The sequence below is a fragment of the Penicillium cataractarum genome, assembly GCF_028827025.1.
Source record: "Penicillium cataractarum strain IBT 29864 chromosome Unknown utg000008l, whole genome shotgun sequence".
NCBI classification, from domain to species: domain Eukaryota; kingdom Fungi; phylum Ascomycota; class Eurotiomycetes; order Eurotiales; family Aspergillaceae; genus Penicillium; species Penicillium cataractarum.
The window spans coordinates 2,271,953-2,291,077 of NW_026622744.1; the positions used below are offsets into that span (position 1 = coordinate 2,271,953).

The following is a 19,125-nucleotide window of genomic DNA, read 5'->3' on the forward strand; positions in this document are numbered from 1 at the left end:
TATTGTGTAGCCAAAGGAATGTAATATCTGCTACTATTGTTCAATTTTGACCATCAATTTGAAACCTCGTTTACCATCATCCTCTAGGCGGAGATTCATCGTGGGTCATGATAACGAGTCACATGACACACTCTGTATCAAATCGCTGATCCCCTCCAATACTCCGATGCTTAACCCCGAAAAACCAATGGCGTATGCCAGACTTACTCCCCTTGTGATTACAAGCGACCGCGAATATCCACACTTGATCCTCCGAATGAGTGGATCGTACTGTCAACTGTCTCCATACTGAGGATTATTATTCAACGTCCGGGCCCTTGACATATTATCTACGGCCTTTCAACTACTGCGTGGGGATTAGCACCGCTGGCTTCTGCATATTGAGCTAGCTCGATCTCCTCTATGCGCAAACGATCTTCCTCACCCCACCCTTCACGGTTATCTTTGACCAGTCGGACAAATCCCACGTCCAGAATGAGAGCAATCACACTAATTGCAACGCCGAAATAGAGAGCTGATCGATATCCTATGATCTGGCTTCCGGAGCGCTTAGCACTTTGGACCTCAATAGTGGAGGCAAATCCCAAACCCAGGCTGTTGCCGTACAAGTTGAGAGTGCCGACGATGGAACCAGCGATGCCCTGTTGATGCCGGCGCACCGAGTTACTGGCAATGATCTGTCCGGCGGTATACACGAAATCCGGACAGAAGGCAAACAGAACAACAGAGGGGAAAACCTGAGCCCAGTAGCTTTGACTAACCGGTACAGTCGCCATCAATGCATTGGAGATCAGAATCGTGCAAGTACCGATGGCTAGAATCCACTGCGCAGCCAATCGAGGAACCAACCATGCAGCCAGACATGCAGCTGCCGTGGCGCAAATCACGAAAGGTGTCCAGCCAACGGCAAATTGCAGAGGAGACCACTTCCACACTTCTTGCAACCAGAGGACCTGGTACCAGATCAGGGTCCCGACCGCCATGTAGTTGAGCAGGACCACTAAGAGCACAGTGAGGAAAGAAGGTGCCTTGAAAATCTCAAGCGGCATGATGGGGTGGGAGGTATACCGTTTTTCCCAGACGAGAAAAGCCCCGAAGAGAATGATGGATATGATCAAGAGAACGATCTCATAAGGTGTTTGCCAGCCAACGCTAGGGGCTTGACTATACGAGTGAGGACTTGTTAGCTTCTAAGGCTTCATCGAATTTGGACTATACTTGGATTTAGCAAAACTTACTTCCAGACAAAGTTGAACAGAATCAATGAGGTTGTACCGAGAGCAGACCCAACGTAATCGATCTTTCCATGCTGATCAACCGGTGTCTCTCGCATACTCAAAAGCCAGATTGCGAGTGAGACAGCGATACCGAGACCGGATCTAGAGCTCCATAGTGAGTAAATTTGGACTCTTAAATTTCAATCATAGGTCTTTGACTTACGTGAACACGAAAAACCACTTCCAATCTGTTTTCTCCATGAAAGCGCCCAAGAACAGTGCACCGAAATAACCACCCATCGGGGCCGATGCTGCAAAAAGCCCCAAACTGAGATTCCGTACTCGCCCCGGAGGATTGGTACTCGAAATCATAGCGACAGCATTTGGCATGATGAAAGCCCCCCGAGTCCACCGAGGGCTCTCATAGTGAGGAAAGCAAAGAAAGCCTTGCCACAAAAGGCACTTGCTAGGGTTGCGATGGAAAGCCATGCACCTCCAGCAAGGACCAGCTTCCTGTATCCGTAGACGTCTCCCAGCCGACCGCTGATCAGAACGAAGGTCCCTTGTGTCAATCTGTTCAATGTGAGTATCGAAGCAGTATAAAATTCTGGAGGCACTTCGGAGAACTTTAGTGTCTCTTACCCATAACTTGCCCCAACCCAAGAAGCATAGGTCGGCTTGACTCCCATCGACTGGGTTAAAGTTCTACCTCCAGCAGTACCAGCAAAATTGACTGTCATCTAAAAGATTTGTCAGAATTTGGGGGTTCAAAAAGGTACAGATCTATGCGTCAGTGCGCCTACTTGTACGAGGTTCGCTAGAATGAGTAAGGTAGTGACCAGCACTCGGCGGGACTGGGTGACTTTGGCTGATGGAATCCGTTCAAAAACAGTTTGACCGGCTCTCGGAGCAGGAGAAGGTCCCCCGAAATTACTTGGAAATTCCACAGTCACTTCTTGAGCTGGAGTGCTGGGAAAGGAACTCTCGGGCGAAGCCATCATCGCTGGGCGAGGCGAAGATACGGTAGCAGACTTTGCCTCTGGATGAAGTATTTGCGTCGTTGACATGACGCTGGCTGGTTTCCGGGAACAAAATAGACTGAATGGAATGTGGAAAAACAAATCGAGGCTAGCTACAGCCCTGGGGGACGTAGAGATAAGGCTTATGTAGTTTCTGTTGACTCGGGCATGTGTGCGTGATCGCGGGCAAGTTTCCGTCGTATATAGTTCTCTTAGAAATCAAAGCATGTTCAGGCTAATTTAGCAAGACATTGCAGGAGAGATTACCCTGGATCCTACCGAATGTAGAAGTGATACCCGCAAATACGTTGGCATTGGCATCGTTCTCTTATAGGTACTTTGTAATCGCCACCAGGTCAGCTGCACCCTAATACTCCACATATCTAAGGTGGGCCTTTCTGCAGGGCTTGTGTGGTAGAACCATGACATCCGTGCTAATAATCGGCTTTCGGCTAGATCTAGAACGGGTCCCAGTTTCAACTGCTTTGAAATCGTCATGAGAAAATCCAATGCTTTAGACTACGATCCTCAATACATCTAGAATAGAAATTAGTGCGGTAAAGAGCCGAAACGCCATTCACCAGAAACAAAGTTTCTGTTCCTATAGCTAAAAGTGAAATCGAAGACCCGAATACTGTAGCTTAAACAGATGACAAGTACTTTTTCCTGCATGGACACGTGTACAGAGAATTGAGTTCGCAATCTCGATTGCATTTTAGACTGAACTAACTAATTTTCCCTCTTGAACTCGTTTCGGGGCGCTCTTCCGGCGAGCCATTGACTCACTAATTCCAGACTCTCGAAGCATAGTGTCGGCTGACCTCAAGGACTAAGCGAGGCTGGGTCACAGCTCTGGCCCTTTTGAGCACTGATAGCACTAACCTGTATCCCACCCACCCAAGCCGCACTGATGTCTAGTGTGTTTGTGATATCCTCGACAGGATTGCTGTTTAGGAGCAAAAGGTCTGCTCGCATCCCAGTAGCAATGGATCCTCGGTCATACAGCCTGTAAAGCTTCGCAGCTCCCGCAGTGGCCGCTTGAATGGCCTTTGCGTTGCCAAATCCTGCATCTACCAAGTTCTGAAGCTCACAGTGGAGCGACCGACCGAATGGATAGTTGATAACTCCAGCAAAGCTCCCAACGGCGTCTGTGCCGACCGCGATGGGAACGCCCGCAACGTGCATGTTGGCGACATTGGTCTGGATGTTGGAGTAGTTGCATGATGCATTAAACCCAAGAACGGGCCCAAGAGCAGGATTCGCGAACGCGAGGCGGTAAAACTCCATGGTTGGAGTCACAAATTGGCCCTGACTACGAATCTGACTGATCTGAGCCTTGGACAGCAGACCGTCGGCAGGGGTATGTTGGATCCTGTCAGCTTTGGACTGAATGGCTTGATCATAGTATTCCATCATTGTCGCATGTGTGGCTGCAAAACTGCCAAGCTGATGGGCAAGCTGCACCATAGTAGTTTGTTGCTGCACGGTAGGACCTTTGTCCTCAGCGACGATCTTGAAAAAGTCGGATCCGTTGCCAAAGGTATAATCGACAAAGGCAGCGAGATCTCTATCGGGCCCAATTGTTTCTGCCGGTGGTACCCCGAAGGCAGTTGCATGGACACTGCCGGTACCACAAGCAATCTCACCCGCAGTGATATAGTCTGTCGTGCCCAATTGACCTTTGAGCTGGGAACAAGCTGTGTAGTTCAGACAAGCCATATTGATTGCAGTAGTAACACCGTAGCCAGAAAGGGTTACCAAGTTGCTACAACTGGAAGGATGGACATCGCTGTCGATGAGACCTGGAATGAGGAACCTCCCTGTTCCGTCGATGGTGTTGATTCCAGGAGGAACGTTGCCGCCAACAGTGAAAATTCTAGCGTCGTTGATGATGATGATGATGATGATGGTCTCTGAGCTTTGAAAGCCATTTCCATTGAAAACTTGAGCATTTTTGATGGCAAACTTGTTGTTGACAGGAGCAGGGCTTCCAACACAGTCGTTCGCAGTCGAAGCTTGAGCAGCCCTTGCAATATGCTCTGTTAGACATGCATGGGGAGTGGTGAGGAAGGATGCCAAGAAGGCTAGAGCAGTGAATCTGATCATTGTGAAGCCGTGAGTTATAAGACTATGAACAAATAGTTTCTGACCCGACATTACGACCACCAGGCAAAGTTACAGTTCATTTCAAACCCTTGCAACGGATAATAACGACAGGCCGCCCGTTACGGCTAAACTTTACTCGGCTTTCCTGTTTTATTGTGTGAGATCATCAATGATGCTTGATTTGCCATTTTGCTAAACTCGGACTTGATATCTCAATATGAATCAAAAATTTTGGGACTAGCGGGGGATGAAACCATTGCTTTCCAATTGCGGACACATTCCATTAATACTATCACAATTTCTCATCCCCTGGACGTTCAAACCCTAACTCTGTACGACAATTGCTGAAACTTCAAAGCTAGACCATCCAGAATTAGTACTTAATCCAGAATTAAACTCGACCCATTTTGACACGTAGTCGCCGGTGAAAAGTTCTCCTAGGTGATTTGTAACACCTCCCTGGGAGTTCTCGGCACAGGCAGTGTAACGATTTTCACCGGGCAACAGTGAAAGTCCTTGCATACATGTCCGTACCACCCATCAGGAAGGTCGTCGGAACTAATCTTGTTCCAGATAACAATAGTCCATTGGCTAGAATCTGGGCCCTCAAACATATTACGTACAGTATTATAGTCATTGGCAGCTAAAGTAATAGAGTAGTATCGCTATACTAAGTTATACTCTTATTCTATTAGGGATCTTACTACGAAATTCGTGGCTATCCCGATACTAGAGCTACGTTAAGAGGATAATAATCCCGTTAGGGGAAAGCCTACTATCATCCATTTTGGTAGTAGATATTAAAACTTCCTTCCGAAGATCCTCTATAATAAACTAAGTAAACGGATTAGAGTATATACCACTAGAGGTATTATATTGCGTGTTATGCTTTAAACCTCTTTAAGTATAGTAGAAAATTCTGCGGAAAATTCGATATCTCGTATATATAATATCCTAGCTTAAAAGTCCCTCCGAAATCCCTATATTATTTCTAGATTAGGCAGAGGCTCGATTCGGCCTAGTTTCCCTTTAGTAACGTAGATAAGGAAACCTTTATAGGTCTAGAGGTCGGGAGGGTTTTTAGCTTTAGGATAAAGCTTAAGGAATCTAGAAGATAGTATTAATCTATAATTCTATACGGAACTACACACTAACTTATTAAAGATTATTAGTACACGCTTATAGTCGCTTTCTGTACGCGGTAGGCGGTAGGACTACCTTTCTAATTTTAGAGTTATCGAAGTGGCTTAGGTTTATTATATTATAGGTATAAGATAGTAGTAGATCCTTCTTCGCTATGATTACTATTGAGTTAAAGCAAGAGGAAAACGGCAGAGGGGTAGGAGTAAAATAGAAGAGACTATGGAAGAGGGTAAAGGTAACTAGCTGCAACTCAAAGTAAGGACATGATGTCTACTCCTGCATCGCGAAATCTTTCCCTTGATCAAAATGTACAAAGGCACATTTTGGGGTAGGGGTTCACGCCTCTGGGTGAAGAATATTCACGTGGGGGAACTGCCGCCTGAAGCCGACTGAAGGCCAGCTACGTAAAGCGGCGAGCCGCCCACGACCGAACAGTGGACGCTAGGTGAGCATTGCCATAGTCTGGCTGTTGTATGTTTTTATTTTTTTTTTTTTTTTTTTGACGGACGTTTACTTTCACCCCCCCTTCCCTCGGCGGGCGAGAGGGGTCTTTGTTCTGAAGATCCGGGCTGGCCCATGCCCGTGAGGTCGTACTCCTCGCTTTGCCATTTCGTCGATAACCTACCTTCCATGACCAAGTCCGTGCTACTTCTATAGATAACTTATAGTGGTAGGCCAGTACTGTTTCCTTCTTTGTTGCCTACTGTCTGGTCTCTGCTTTCCATTCATTCGTTGTTGGCATGTGGAACATCGACAGCGAAGTTGATGATAGGCAGAATATCAGTAATTAAAATTAATAATCAGTCGAATTGACGAAAGAATCTAATGTACAAAAGTGATTATGAAGCATCACGACACGGCCGTCTAATCTAGAGCCACAAGAGCGCAAGACCTGTGACGCAAACCGAGGCGATGATCTGAGCCGAGCTGCCTGGACGACCCAACGATTCAGCACCATTGAACGCTGGCACACTGGATGTACCCGTAGAGGTCGAGGAACTTGGCACAGTACTGGAAACAGAGAGTGTAGTCTTGATTCCGCTAGTCTTCACCTGCTCTACGGCGTGCGAAGAAAAAGCCTGTGTAGTGTAGCTCAGAGGAACAGAAGAAAGCAAGCGGGACGAAGGAGTCGACCCAACCTGGGGATGAGCACTATAAGTAGCAGCAGCTGTTTCAGATAGCGTATACGTAGACTCTCCGACGAGGAGTGTCTCCGTCACGACCTGGGGAGCAGCTGGCTTGGCAGAACAGCCAGTCACTTCAGGAGGGCAGGAGGTAATTCTAGCCGTACGGGTGCTGAAGATTGGTGACACGGAGACGGAGATGACGGGGCTATCCGTTGGCGAAGAAGTAGCCTGCGCAGTAGGTTCACTTTCGGCTACGGGACAGACTGTAGTCGATACGTAGATCGTCTCAGTCGTGACATATGTGGTTTGTGACCGCGCGGGACAGTTGATGACACTCGAAGGACAGGCGGTGATGGTCGAGGTACGGGTGCTGTAGACGGTAGAAGTTGTCAATGCAACATTGGTAGTGGTGATATGGCCGGAAGATGTCGTTGCGGGGAGATCAATAGGCGAAAAAGGTGTCGAAATAGGTTCCAGAGGACCTGTGGCCGAGGGTTGTTGGTTTGGTTCTGTCGCAATGACGGTTGTGGAGAAAGGAAGGGCCGTCGAAGAAGACGAAGACACATATGAAATAGTCGATGAAGTAGAGATCGAGTTGCCTGATGGGCTTGAGATTGGAGAGGTAGATTGCAACTCCGTGCATGTCTCGGTAGATGTGGTTGCTGTGAGGGAGGTCGATCCAGTTGGGACTGAAGGAGGAGTTGAAGGAATGACAGAACTAGAGCCGTGCCCGATAGACTGACTTGACACTAACGATGTAGATGTATGTGAATCCACTGGGGTGGAGATTAGGGGGACCGATGATGGCGATGCCGATGAAGAACTGTGTAGAAGGGGTGTGCTTGTCGGTGCCAATGGACTTGAGCTCGAATGACCAACAGGTGATGAGGGGGTTATGGGAGCAGCTGAGCTCGAATGACCGATAGGTGTTGAGGACGCAATGCTAGCAGCTGAGCTTGAATGACCGATAGGCGTCGAGGACGCAATGCTAGCAGCTGAGCTTGAATGACCGATAGGCGTCGAGGATGCAATGCTAGAGACCGGGATTGATGACTGTGGTGCGGGTGTAGATGCCGGAGGAGTCGAGATAGGTGTCAACGTTGGCGTGGCAGTAGTGCAGACTTGTGTGGTTGTATCAAGATTGAATTTGGCGTTATCTACGTAGATGGAAACTTGGGGAATGCGATATGGGGAACAAGTCACGTACCAGCCAAACGTGGAACTTTCACTTGTTGCGGTGACTGGGCCGCTCAAAGTGTACCACTGGCCGGTGTTCTTGTTGTAAGCCCCGGTTTTTGAGGCGATGATGTTGGTGGACGCGAGAGTGTCATGATAGAGGTATGTAGTGCAGCTTTCTGTGATCGCGATATTGGAGATCACTATGTCGACGTCGATAGAGGCTTGATAGGTAGTCCCGGGGATCAGGCCTGATATCGCCTGGCTGACCGTCTGAAAGGGGTATACGCCACTCGTTAATCTACAGCGCCTGTTAGCATATCTGAGCTGGTTTCACCCCGCTTGGATATCCGTACAGCGAATAAGAGCCATCAGTTGCTTCAGCGGTCGACACTGATCTCGGATAGACATATGACCATCCGTCCAAGCCGTTCTCCCAGGATGGGTTCGAGAGAAGATTGGTTGATACGGTGGTCTCGGTACAGGTCACGTCGCCGGCCATGTCAGTTCCAATGGCTCGTCCGAGGCCTGCATAAAGAGCGAATGAGAGCCACCAACTCAGGGAAGCCATATCGAAGATGAGGAGGATCACGTCCAAGCCACGTGCCTAAATGATTATCCTAAAAAAAGAAAACCTCCTTGAAAGGCTTGCTGCAGGGGTTTGGGGGGATCTTTAAGCTCAGGACCCAGTGCTCGATCTTGATCTCGATCATTGGGGCCGCAGGATATTGGTCGGCAACTTTACTTCTGTTGTGATCACCACCTGAGGCTTCGGACGGCGTTTTCAATAGTTCGTGGGGGCAGGCGTCTCTGGTTGTCCATTCCCGGGCCGCAGTTGTGCGTTCTCTGGACCAAAGCCTCTGTTCCTGGATCAGGCACATGGCCTGGGCCACCGGCATCTCCAGAGACCCACTACGATTGCGCCCAAGTTTAGTCCTCGATAGGCGGCCTTCTCGGGCAGGATTGGAGTGGACTTTACTCCCGATTTCAGCCACTCCGCAATCAGGGGTCTAACCGAGATCATGAAGCCTGACCTGGTTAAACTGCCCCACTTCATTTGCCACAAGCTTGCTTTCTCGCTCGAGATTGAGAAAAGGGACCGGCATGTCCTTCTTTCCCGCTGTTACCTTCCAATCGCTACTTTTTACTGTACAGTGGTAGTGAAGTAGTAGTATTCATTTACACTTGGCCTCTCGCCAAAGCGATATGCAGTCTACGACAACGATCTATCCGAGTATGTACATGAAGGATGATCCCCTTCTTGACTTAAACTGAGAGCCCCGTCACGGCCTCTCCGAAACTGCTGTGACGCCTCCGCGAAGTCCAAGACGGCCTGAACTGTCTTGGCCCTCGAGACGATGTCTGGTTTACCTTGCTCACCTTGGTTTGAGCCTCCCAGCAGGCTCGATACGCCACTCCGCGTATCCCTAGTTTTCATTCTAACCTTAGCGCACGGAGCCTCCGGTATTCTATGAGCACGTGGGCGACTGTCTCCTGCACACCATATTCGCGCAGATCATCCTCGCGGAAGCCGAATTTCTTCGCGTAGGTGGATAGCTAGGGATGACCCGTGCGTAGCTGTGTTCTCAGATAGACCCCATTCCTAGGTAAGGTCTTCAATTCCGAATAGAAAACCGTTGAAATCAAGATCTAAATCCTTGAAAAGCTCATCAAAGCAGAGGCCAGCGGTATCATCATCCAACGTCAAATCTCCACTTTGATTGATATTAGGATTTCGCGTTTCAAAAATCCGCTCTGAGAGCGTTTCAAAAGTTGTGATGCACTGTGGAATGAACAAGCTTAAATGCTTGTGCTCACGAAGTCCAGTCAACATGCTATGCCAAGATTGCGACACTGATTCGGTGAAAAGGTCACTCAGCATTGCCGCAAGGAAAGTGGTTCCTGCGATATGTAGATAATAGACTCGATACCACCATGGCAAAAGGCCCATCGATACATTTGGCTCAAGCGAGTCCAAAATCATGCTGACAATCTTCTGAGCCGTTTCAACACAAATCCCTGCACATTCTTTGAACAGGCGGTCACTCAGACTGGGAATATCGGTCGACGCTTGATCGCTAGATTTCATGGAGAAATATCGGGCAAGCATGGGCCGGTACAAAAATATTCGAGTACCAAGAAGGCTAATTTGTCAGTACCAAGGAAGCCAACAAGAAAAATTGCAAATGTAGTGGTGAAAACTCTTTCTAAGATCTGGGTCTCACCTACCGAGCATGCAACAAAACTGCCTTCGCTCGGACCGAGTTGTCAGCAATATTCTGTAAATTCCTGAACTGCCAGTCGCTCCGAAGGCTATTCTCCCATCTCTCAAGGGAGCTGTCTAGCTGTATCGCCACGGTGTGATATTTGTCTTGTTGATATAGTCGTGGCAGTCCCAACCTAGAGGCTACTGTATTCCGCGTTTGTACTTGGGCCAGCTGAATTTGATTGCCAATCTCATGAAGCTCAAGTCCACGGATGGCACATTCATGGTCGGTACACAACTCATTATCATCACCCACGGAAGACATTTGAGTAGTCACGTCAGGCAGAGGGATCATTGACGGCACCGATGTCCTTCCAAGAGACCAAGAAACACATCTAAAGTCAAGTTGAGGGCCACTCAAAGGCAAGAAGTCTTTATCATCAATCAGGGAGCTTACCTGTCAAGTGCAACACAGCTTACCCAGACCTTTTGCCTTTTCTCTCGCTCACTATTAGAGTCAGGAGATGAAGATACATCAGGGGGTTGGCAATTCATATTCTGGGAGATTCGCAATGCTAAACCCCCAGTCATCCAGGTCTTCTGTTGGTGAGAGGTGCAGTGAAGATATCGATTGATCAACATCAAGCATTGAACCAACTGAACCGAGCCAGGCTCCCAAAGGAACTTTTCTGGGCGTAAAAGCATCCAAGCCCGTTGGAAATATAGGTTTGCTTCTGCATTCCGCTCCCGCACAGGTATCAATTCTTGTCGTTGTACAGCCAAAGCAAAGACGACATTGAGGATGGAAAGCCATATCTCATGATCTGCTAGGAGTATGTCCCATGATCTTACCCAAGAGGCCTCATAGTCGTGAAAAAACCGTTTTCGGTCTAATATCGGCTCTATAGTGTCTACACGCCACCAGTAAAAGCTAACCAATTCATTAGCGCGCGAACGAACAGGCAATTGAGCGACAAAGTCCTGGCTTCTTATCCGAGAGTCGAGGTCAAGTTCTCCAAATAGAGGCGCGTCCACGAAGGGGACGAGGTTTGAAACCGCAGGGGGTGCGAGGCCTGCCTTCTGGTCATTTGCGGCTACCACCTCCTTAACCTTGCCGTCAAACCGGCAATGGGGTGTATAGTAAGTCTGATTTGGATCAAGAGCTACATCTTCCTCTTCGCCGACATGTTTTGAGCCCAATGGTGGCTCGAGTTCTGAATCGTCAAGTTGTTGTTGCAATGAAGCAGGTTCATCTTCGTTCGATGGACGGCGGTTTGGTGCGGTGCGGGCGACCGCAGCCTTGCCTTTAGTTCTCCTTCCAACTGCGAGGGTCTCTTTGTTGTAAAGGCAAATTTCATCTTTTCCCTGGCATCTAGAACACGCTAGACAAAGTAAATAGTGCGTTAGCCTCCTGTATCTATGAGTGATCATCATGGTTTTGGCGCCAGGGACAAGGGCCATTTACCTGGTCGACCGCCGTCGCATTTCACCTTTCTTGACCGACAAAATTGACAAGCGTTCGAGATTCGGAGGCGCTCTCTGCGCAACGGTCGCTTTGGCTGTTGATCTGACCGCGGCTCCAATTGAGTCGTTGGAGCCATAATGAGACATTACACCCACTGAGTTGTTTTGGGAACAGATCCAACCTCAAAGAGATCAATTATTAAACAAAGAACAAAGAAACACGAGGCGGAGCTATCCCAACCAATCACGGGGCATGCCGCGATAATTTGGTGACATTGCGGAAAGTTTCATGATTGGCCAGAACACTTGATTTCGAATCATCTTGTAGCCAATCAGCGCTCATACCGTCTTCGACTTTCCGATATGGTAACAGGAAAAACAGATATAATGCCCTTAAGAAAGCTTAACTGAGTGAAGATAATTATATCTCAACCCGAGACAAAAAGGGGTTTGACTCACCAGATATGCCTCAACAAATTCGCCCAAAGCGAACCGCTTCTGCTGGGGACATCGAGACTACCAGTGCTTTTGACGGCCGTGGCACTTTGGAGGATCCCTTTGTGGTCGAATTTCAAGAAGATGACCCCGAGAATCCCATGAATTGGTCTTCGTTTAGAAGATGGTTCATCACATCAATTGTAACTCTTTCCGTCTTTGCTGTTACCTTTACATCCTCGGCATATTCAGAATCCTCGGTTGAACTGATGCAAGACTTGAATATGGGAAGTGAGATCTTTATACTTGGCCTTTCTTTATTTGTACTGGGGTTTGCCATTGGTCCAGCTGTCTGGGGCCCTTTGGTAAGTAATTTGTTAATCTTCTCGAGGCACGAATTACAAGGTACAAGCCAACAGTACACTAATTTCTATAGTAAGCATCTATCAACTTCCTATTGGCAGATATTGTCTTGATCCTAATTATCTACAACGCATCCAAGATCTGAACTCTATGGTCGGCGTATTCTCTGGCTAATTTCTCACATTGCTATGGTAGCCTTTATCGGAGGTTCAGCGGGTAGTAAGAACATTGCCACACTTATGGTCACACGGTTCTTCGGTGGCACGTTCGGGGGATCCCCTCTGGTCAACTCTGGTGGTACAATTGCAGACCTTTTCCCACCAGCCCAGAGAGGGCTTGCTTTGACGCTCTACTGCGTTGCACCCTTCCTTGGCCCCATTCTGGGCCCGATTGCCGGAGGGTTTATCTCTGAGAATGTTGGTTGGAGGTGGGTTCAAGGAGTGTGCACCATCTTTGTTGGAGTGATCGGTAGTTCCAGAATCCTGTACATATGGTGTTGAAGAAGTAACTGACAATGAATGATAGGAATTCTCGGCATGGCTTTTGTACCCGAGACATACGGACCAGTGTTGTTGACCAAACGGGCCAATGAATTATCCAAGGCCAATAACAAGGTTTACCTCAGCATCCTCGACATAAGGCAGGGCAAGAAGAGGCCTTCTGAAGTGTTCCAAAGAGCTCTAATACGGCCGTGGGTATTATTATTCAAAGAGCCCATCGTATTAGTAGCCTCGCTATATATGGCAATCATCTATGGAACTGTATACATGTTTATGGGTGCGCTGCCTATTGTGTACAACGAGTACCGCGGATGGAGCGAGGGTATTGGAGGGCTCGCATTTTTGGGAATTGCTGTGGGTATCGTCTTCGGATTGGTCTATGCCATTTGGGATAACCACCGACGCTACATGAAGCTATTCACCGCGAAACTAGCAACTGCAGAGTCTCGCCTACCTCCAGCTATTGTGGGTGGTATTGTTTTACCAGTTGGAATGTTCGCTTTTGCATGGACAAACTATCCAAACATTCACTGGTCAGCCAGCATTATCCTGGCTGCACCCTTTGGCTTCGGATGCGTCCTCATCATCCTTCCGATTGTCAACTATCTCATCGACTCTTACACTATTTACGCAGCCTCGGTCCTTGCAGCGGCCGCGATATTTCGCTCTGTTGTCGGTGCTGTGTTTCCCTTGTTCACGACTCAGATGTATCATCAATTGGGAATTCACTGGGCGTCATCTATTCCGGCATTTTTGGCTTTAGCTTGCATGCCATTCCCATTGATCATGTACCGCTACGGTGCAACGTTGAGAATGAAGTGCAAATATGCGTTTGAGGCAGCTGAAATGATGAGAAAGATGAAACTACAGCAGTTTGGCGCTTCGAACAGGAAGGAAGGGGGCGAGTCATCCTAACAAGAAAAAAACGCCGAGTTGTCAACCTTAAGTGGGAGCAATGTTAAATTATCGTCTTCCCAGGATCCAATGTATGAGCCCAGCAAGAGCGGGAGTGAAACGCAGGATTTGTAGACAAGATTCATACAAATATATAACAGTGAGCATGAAGTGGAACAGAACAGTTGCAACGTCTCATGTGAATGAAATTGGAGTCGATTTTGGACAGGTCAATTTTGGAAAGTCCAAATCTGGTGCATTGGATCAAGCTCCTGGCTCACCCTGACTTCATCTACTTTGATGAATTGAGCTGGATGACCATCTTCGCCCTTTAGACATGGCTCCAGTTTGTCCCCATGATTGTTTTTGGGTGCATATGTTTTGAGCTCCCTGAGTCGGTACAAAAGTGACTGGTGGAGCTTTGCATCGCGTGGGATATCACGGTAGGACCCATTATTTAGTGGGAATCGGACTTTGGTCCACTTATCATGGACAATTTCCCATCTGGTGATAAAAGGAAATATTTCTGATGCAAAATTGAGATCAGCTCATGCAAGCAGTAGCATTTCAAAGAGGATGAGGCTTTCTTACCTAGAAATTTCCAAAGCAGTACCTTGAAAAAGCTAGAGCAATTCCCGAAGACCAAGGAATCGTGGATGATTCCCTGAAGAGCTTGGTTCTGGCTTTGTTCACGAGCGAAGGCCCTTTTGTACCCGTCTTTGCTCTTTGACCACTTGACACCGGCCCGTTCATCAAGGGTTGCGACATACTCTAGCTCTTGTATCATCCACGACAACGTCATGTCGCTCATCTGAAAGGCGTCCGTACGAACATCCTTGCTGGCGCCACTGGGCTTCAAGGAAGTCCAGAACCTCTTGCAAAATTTCCACAGCCCGCTGCCCTCCGGCTTATCCTGGCTGTTGACATTATGTGCCGCAGGCCAACCGCCGCCAACATCACCGTGGCACCCTGGGAACCAAACTTCTTCAACGTTCTCAGTGGGGTCCGGAGTGTCTTGAGAAAGCAAAGCCGGTTTGAATTTGACTCGTCGCTCGTCAGCGGCCACTGCATGTCGAACGAAGTGCGCGGTTCCTGCAATGCTGACTGGCATGGGCGGAACCCGCTCCAAGACCGCAACGGAATTCACGCAGTCCCAGATACCGAGGAAATAAACCTTGACATTAGCCTCAATATATTTGTCGCCATTCTTGATGGGCTCCTTTCGACAAAAAGTATTGCCAAACGCAATAATTTCGTTGCGGGCTGACTCGTATGTGTCGCTGTGAGATTCGTCCAGCTTGTCGTCAACTAGTAGCGGCTGCCTGTCTCCATTGGGCTGTGGAACATCCTGGCTGTAATCGGCGTTTTTGAAATCTTCGACTTCTCCTGCTAGGTAGCGCTGATAAAGACGGTATGCAAATGGAACCATTTCTTCATTGCCTCTGCACAGCAGCCCGACCGTGTGGACCATGCGTGCCAGGAACTTTGCAGTGAAAGCCCCGCGACTGAATCCGAACATATAGATCTTGTCCCCCTGGAAGTGCCATGCCCATTAGCAAAATCTTTATTGTGTTGTTCGGTATAAAAAACTTACGGCCTCATAATAGCGCATCAAAAATCTATAGCCAGCAATCACATGGGCATCAAATGTGGTGCCGACTCCTTGATCGACCGTCTGGGAAATGCTGCTGCGGATCTGTCCGAACCATGATTTGTTGACAGACGTTTCATTGATATCATATGTACCGAGACCAGCTATGGTCTGTTAGATTGAGTACCAAAAATATACTGAAGTGTCTTACTTTGATAATAATGGTACTGGTTTGGGTGATGCCGGTCTAGCTTGTTCAAGATCTTGACCACATTGGTGTCGGCACTTGACCCGCTGAACTGGTTGCCTGTACCATCGAAGCAAAGGATGAGCTTGTTCGGCTCTTTAATGAACTCGGCGCCACGCACAGCCATTTTTATTGGCTCAAAAGCAAAAGACCCGATCGGAGATAAGATGAGACGGCCTTAGGACGAGATGAAGAACAATATTCTTGTTGAAATTGAAGAATTTGAACGGGGAGATTGTCTGATTTTCTACCTCAACCCACGTGTCCATGTCCCTGTTCCTGAAGAAAGAGGTCAATTCAAGCGGGCTGACCTCTCTGTAAATGCGTCAAAACTTCACCTTCTGATTGACATTCAGCTGGCTATTCAAGCCACCACGCGATCAACTAGACAAATATAGGCACCCGTCGCGAACTAGTCGAGTAGCCACGGCCACCCCGTGCGAACCATGCTCTACGGCTTGTGATAATCGGTACCCATTGCCGAAATTTTGTGATTCAATCTTGTTCTTATCCTTGCCCAGCTGAGGGGGGTCGGCAGTTTTCACCTGGGGTGGAAAGCGCCATGACCACCACCTGGGCTAGATCCCGCGAATGTGGCGCTATTCATGCAACGAACCCCGATCGGCAAATCTTGCAAGTATTATCATCGAGCCAGTAGTAGCAGTTAGCAGAGATGCCACTGACTTATGAGAATTGAGCCAACTACAGTATCATCTCTCGAAAATTCGGTCGCTATGCTGTAATTCTTGTGGTTAGACAACAAACGAGGAATCCACTGACCTAGCTTTCGTATATGTATTTAGCCGTGTCATAGACATATTACAGGATATGAATTGTTGCAGGTCATTGGGGCCTTGCAAATACGCATAATGGTTCATCTGCCGACCGTTTTCAGCCAGTCGCATACGCGTTCTTGTGCTCCGGGCTATAGTCCACCCTTGGCCACACAGGCGGCATTTAGACAGTTCGGCTGTTCTGTCATGCGTTAATCAACATGAAATCCTTCTAGGAGACCGGGAAACTATGAGTTCCTAAATCAAGTACTTTGTTCTGAGCTGTGGGTGGTGTTTTGTTTCCAAGAATAAGATTATTCCAAGGGCAAGCCAAATAAATGATCCTGAGCACACAAGTTTCTCCTTGTCAAACTCTGGTGTTTGTGAAACAGGCTCGCTTTATTTCCGGAAGTTGCACAGGGATTCTTAGAGGATTGCCTCCGGCTTTAGATGCGAGGCCAAGGAAGGGTTCAGGTTTGCTAAAGCGACTCTTAAAGTGGAATATAACTAATGAAAGCTTGCTAAAGCAGTCGCTTTGATCATCAAATTGACTGAAAATCTCTATACTACCTCAGAGACCGGAAAGCTATTCCAGTCAGACTGCCAGTTTTCGGATATCCTCTCTGGCTAAACCCGGCGCCAGATAGCTTCAAGCCAGCCTTCCAGTTCTTTTGGTAGTGGTAATCGCTGACTCGGAATTGGTTCTCATTCTTCAATCCGTATCTCATGTCGGCAGTCATCACGAATATTGCGAGTATCCCGCCATGGGCGACACAAATGGAAGAGCACATATAGAAAATGCGCTGGGCAGTCCACCATTCCAAAGTGTCCAACATTGGTAATCTTGAGAGCCAATTCCTCCAAGGGAAGAGATACCTGGGGCTTCTCGGAGGATATGGTGTCAAATATAGACTTAGCAAGTATCTTATCTAATGCACAATTAATCAGCTGCTCGTGCATAGCGCCGTTACAAGCCTCGGATGAATCTGGACCATCTCCAAGCACTTCTGAAGGAATAATTCTATCGAATTCGTCATCGATCAATGCATTAAACAAGTTGCCGTTGTCGTCTTCGTCATTATCCGTAGGCGAGTATCTTTTAGAAACTTGGAGATTAGGTGAGATTGACTGAAGCCTGGGTAGGGATCCAAGAGTCTTATATAAGTTCGCTTCTGTCAGGTCTCCTTGTGAACGACGGATGGTTAATGTAAAATCCCGAAGAGATATGCAGCGATCACCGAGTGCCTCCAGATCATTCTTAGTTAGGTCTTCACCAGGGTAATTGAGCCATTTGAACTCTGATAGACGTGAATCATGGTGAATAGCAAGCGCGTCTATCGAAATCTCTGGATACCAGCCATCCAAGGTCAGAGACATCAGCGGAGAAAGATTCTTCAACAATTCATTGCCTGCTTCTGCATGCTCATCTAAATTTTCTCGTTCCCCTCTAAGATTGTTAAGAACAAGCGTTTTCAACTCGGGAAGCCGAAAATTTGTTGCCAAATATCTCAGCATATTTGAAGTGAGACATGCGTCAAACTCGAAGGCTTACAATCCTGTGAAATCCGTTTGCGTAGTCCAGTAATCCAGTCTATCTTCGGCAATGGGCCAAAAGTGTGCGAATCGAAGAAATTGCAGATTCCCACATGACCTTTTATAACCCTCCTCTATCTCTTGGCTAAATACTTTCCACGGCGGGGGAATATATTCCATTAGACTAGCTCCAGGAGCAGGGTAGATCAACGTAATCTCATTCAAGCTAGGTGCTAGACCAAAGGTCATAACTACGATCCACGGCGTCTTCAGAGTAACAGCTAGAAGGAATATTATCATGGGGATTACCGTCACCACTATGTATTGATTTGAGACTGAACAGACAAGGCGATGACGCCAGACGGAATTAGTATGAGTTCCGTGGAGCCTGTCGCTAGACTGCGCAGGAAGAACCGATCGATATGGAGGCGACATGATGGTCTGGCTACATGCATTTGATCCAATAAACATTTTGGAGATTGTATGGGGAGCAAGAAGAGTAAATCCGACAGAGAGGGCAGTTGCGGAATCAGATGTACAAGAGGCAGCCAGACATCACTGGATTCTAAAGCAGCTTGCTTATCGCTGTTCAATTTCCTTTAAGGGGACAGGCCGTATGATCGTAAAAAGCCATGGGGCTTTCTGGGATTTCAACTGAGAAAGATGTATCGAGACTCAAGGTCCGTCGAATCTGATAAATTGGAATCCGCTACAGGCTGTCTCGCATATCGCGAGACACTGGACATACTGTAGCCTGGCCAAAGCCGGGGGATCTTGCTTTTAGTTGTAAAAGGGTTGAAGCTGTGTTTTCTCCGGGCCTATTTCAACTCGGATGGTATGGTAAATGAAGGGGGATGCCAGAGTAAGGCAATTCGACTCACACATGAGAAAGCGCGAAGACTGGATTCATGTGTGGACAAATGTTCTAGCACCATTTGTTGGATTTCCGGTGGTAGAGACTCAATTGAAGGAGCCATAGCGAGGTTGATGTGAAGTCAAAGATCGAAGGTAGAGCCAAATTTTGAGAGCGACAAACATTATTTGGAGGGGCTGGTGGTGTTTAAATAGATGGAGCAGGGATGTTGGACGATCACTGTAGTCGGCTTTTGGCCCCACCTACGGCGGCCCCCCCAGATGTCTTCTCTACGAGTGAAGGTATTGAAATTTGTAACTCCCGTTAATTTGATGAACTATCTTGAAAGTTTTCAGACAATACGTGAGCCTGATTGACAAACAGTTTGATGTTGAAAAAAACCCCTATGCCTCTCAGTTTTGAATGGAACATTGTAACGCAGCCCATGTCTTTGGGCTCCACTTTGAGTCCTTCATAT

At 47.7% G+C, this 19,125-nt stretch overlaps 7 protein-coding genes across 7 annotated transcripts; 1 reads left to right on the plus strand and 6 right to left on the minus strand.

Moving 5' to 3' along the window:
• Nucleotides 1-329: 329 nt before the first annotated feature.
• On the minus strand, nt 330-2,284 carry N7496_009958 (Major facilitator superfamily domain general substrate transporter; the record flags this gene model as incomplete). Its single annotated transcript, XM_056702871.1, has 6 exons — nt 330-1,164; nt 1,239-1,379; nt 1,441-1,528; nt 1,630-1,790; nt 1,860-1,957; nt 2,021-2,284. The coding sequence occupies 6 exons, from the start codon at nt 2,282-2,284 to the stop codon at nt 330-332; spliced, it is 1,587 nt and encodes a 528-aa protein (XP_056551871.1).
• Nucleotides 2,285-3,058: 774 nt separating this feature from the next.
• Nucleotides 3,059-4,342, minus strand: N7496_009959 (amidohydrolase family protein; the record flags this gene model as incomplete). Its single annotated transcript, XM_056702872.1, has 1 exon — nt 3,059-4,342. One exon carries the CDS (start codon nt 4,340-4,342, stop codon nt 3,059-3,061), a length of 1,284 nt encoding a protein of 427 aa, XP_056551872.1.
• Nucleotides 4,343-6,354: 2,012 nt separating this feature from the next.
• On the minus strand, nt 6,355-8,359 carry N7496_009960 (uncharacterized protein; the record flags this gene model as incomplete). Its single annotated transcript, XM_056702873.1, has 2 exons — nt 6,355-8,089; nt 8,145-8,359. The coding sequence occupies 2 exons, from the start codon at nt 8,357-8,359 to the stop codon at nt 6,355-6,357; spliced, it is 1,950 nt and encodes a 649-aa protein (XP_056551873.1).
• Nucleotides 8,360-9,492: 1,133 nt separating this feature from the next.
• N7496_009961 (fungal specific transcription factor domain-containing protein) lies at nt 9,493-11,605 on the minus strand (the record flags this gene model as incomplete). The annotated part of the gene is given in 5 exon segments (XM_056702874.1): nt 9,493-9,571; nt 9,585-9,932; nt 10,018-10,451; nt 10,475-11,366; nt 11,460-11,605. The coding sequence occupies 5 exon segments, from the start codon at nt 11,603-11,605 to the stop codon at nt 9,493-9,495; spliced, it is 1,899 nt and encodes a 632-aa protein (XP_056551874.1).
• Nucleotides 11,606-11,922: 317 nt separating this feature from the next.
• On the plus strand, nt 11,923-13,671 carry N7496_009962 (Major facilitator superfamily domain general substrate transporter; the record flags this gene model as incomplete). The annotated part of the gene is made up of 3 exons (XM_056702875.1): nt 11,923-12,184; nt 12,452-12,724; nt 12,782-13,671. 3 exons carry the CDS (start codon nt 11,923-11,925, stop codon nt 13,669-13,671), a joined length of 1,425 nt encoding a protein of 474 aa, XP_056551875.1.
• Nucleotides 13,672-13,880: 209 nt separating this feature from the next.
• N7496_009963 (T6SS phospholipase effector Tle1-like catalytic domain-containing protein) lies at nt 13,881-15,615 on the minus strand (the record flags this gene model as incomplete). Its single annotated transcript, XM_056702876.1, has 4 exons — nt 13,881-14,176; nt 14,242-15,184; nt 15,245-15,405; nt 15,453-15,615. 4 exons carry the CDS (start codon nt 15,613-15,615, stop codon nt 13,881-13,883), a joined length of 1,563 nt encoding a protein of 520 aa, XP_056551876.1.
• A 1,351-nt stretch (nt 15,616-16,966) lies between these two features.
• On the minus strand, nt 16,967-17,638 carry N7496_009964 (uncharacterized protein; the record flags this gene model as incomplete). The annotated part of the gene is made up of 1 exon (XM_056702877.1): nt 16,967-17,638. The coding sequence occupies one exon, from the start codon at nt 17,636-17,638 to the stop codon at nt 16,967-16,969; it is 672 nt and encodes a 223-aa protein (XP_056551877.1).
• Between the last annotated feature and the right edge of the window lie 1,487 nt (nt 17,639-19,125).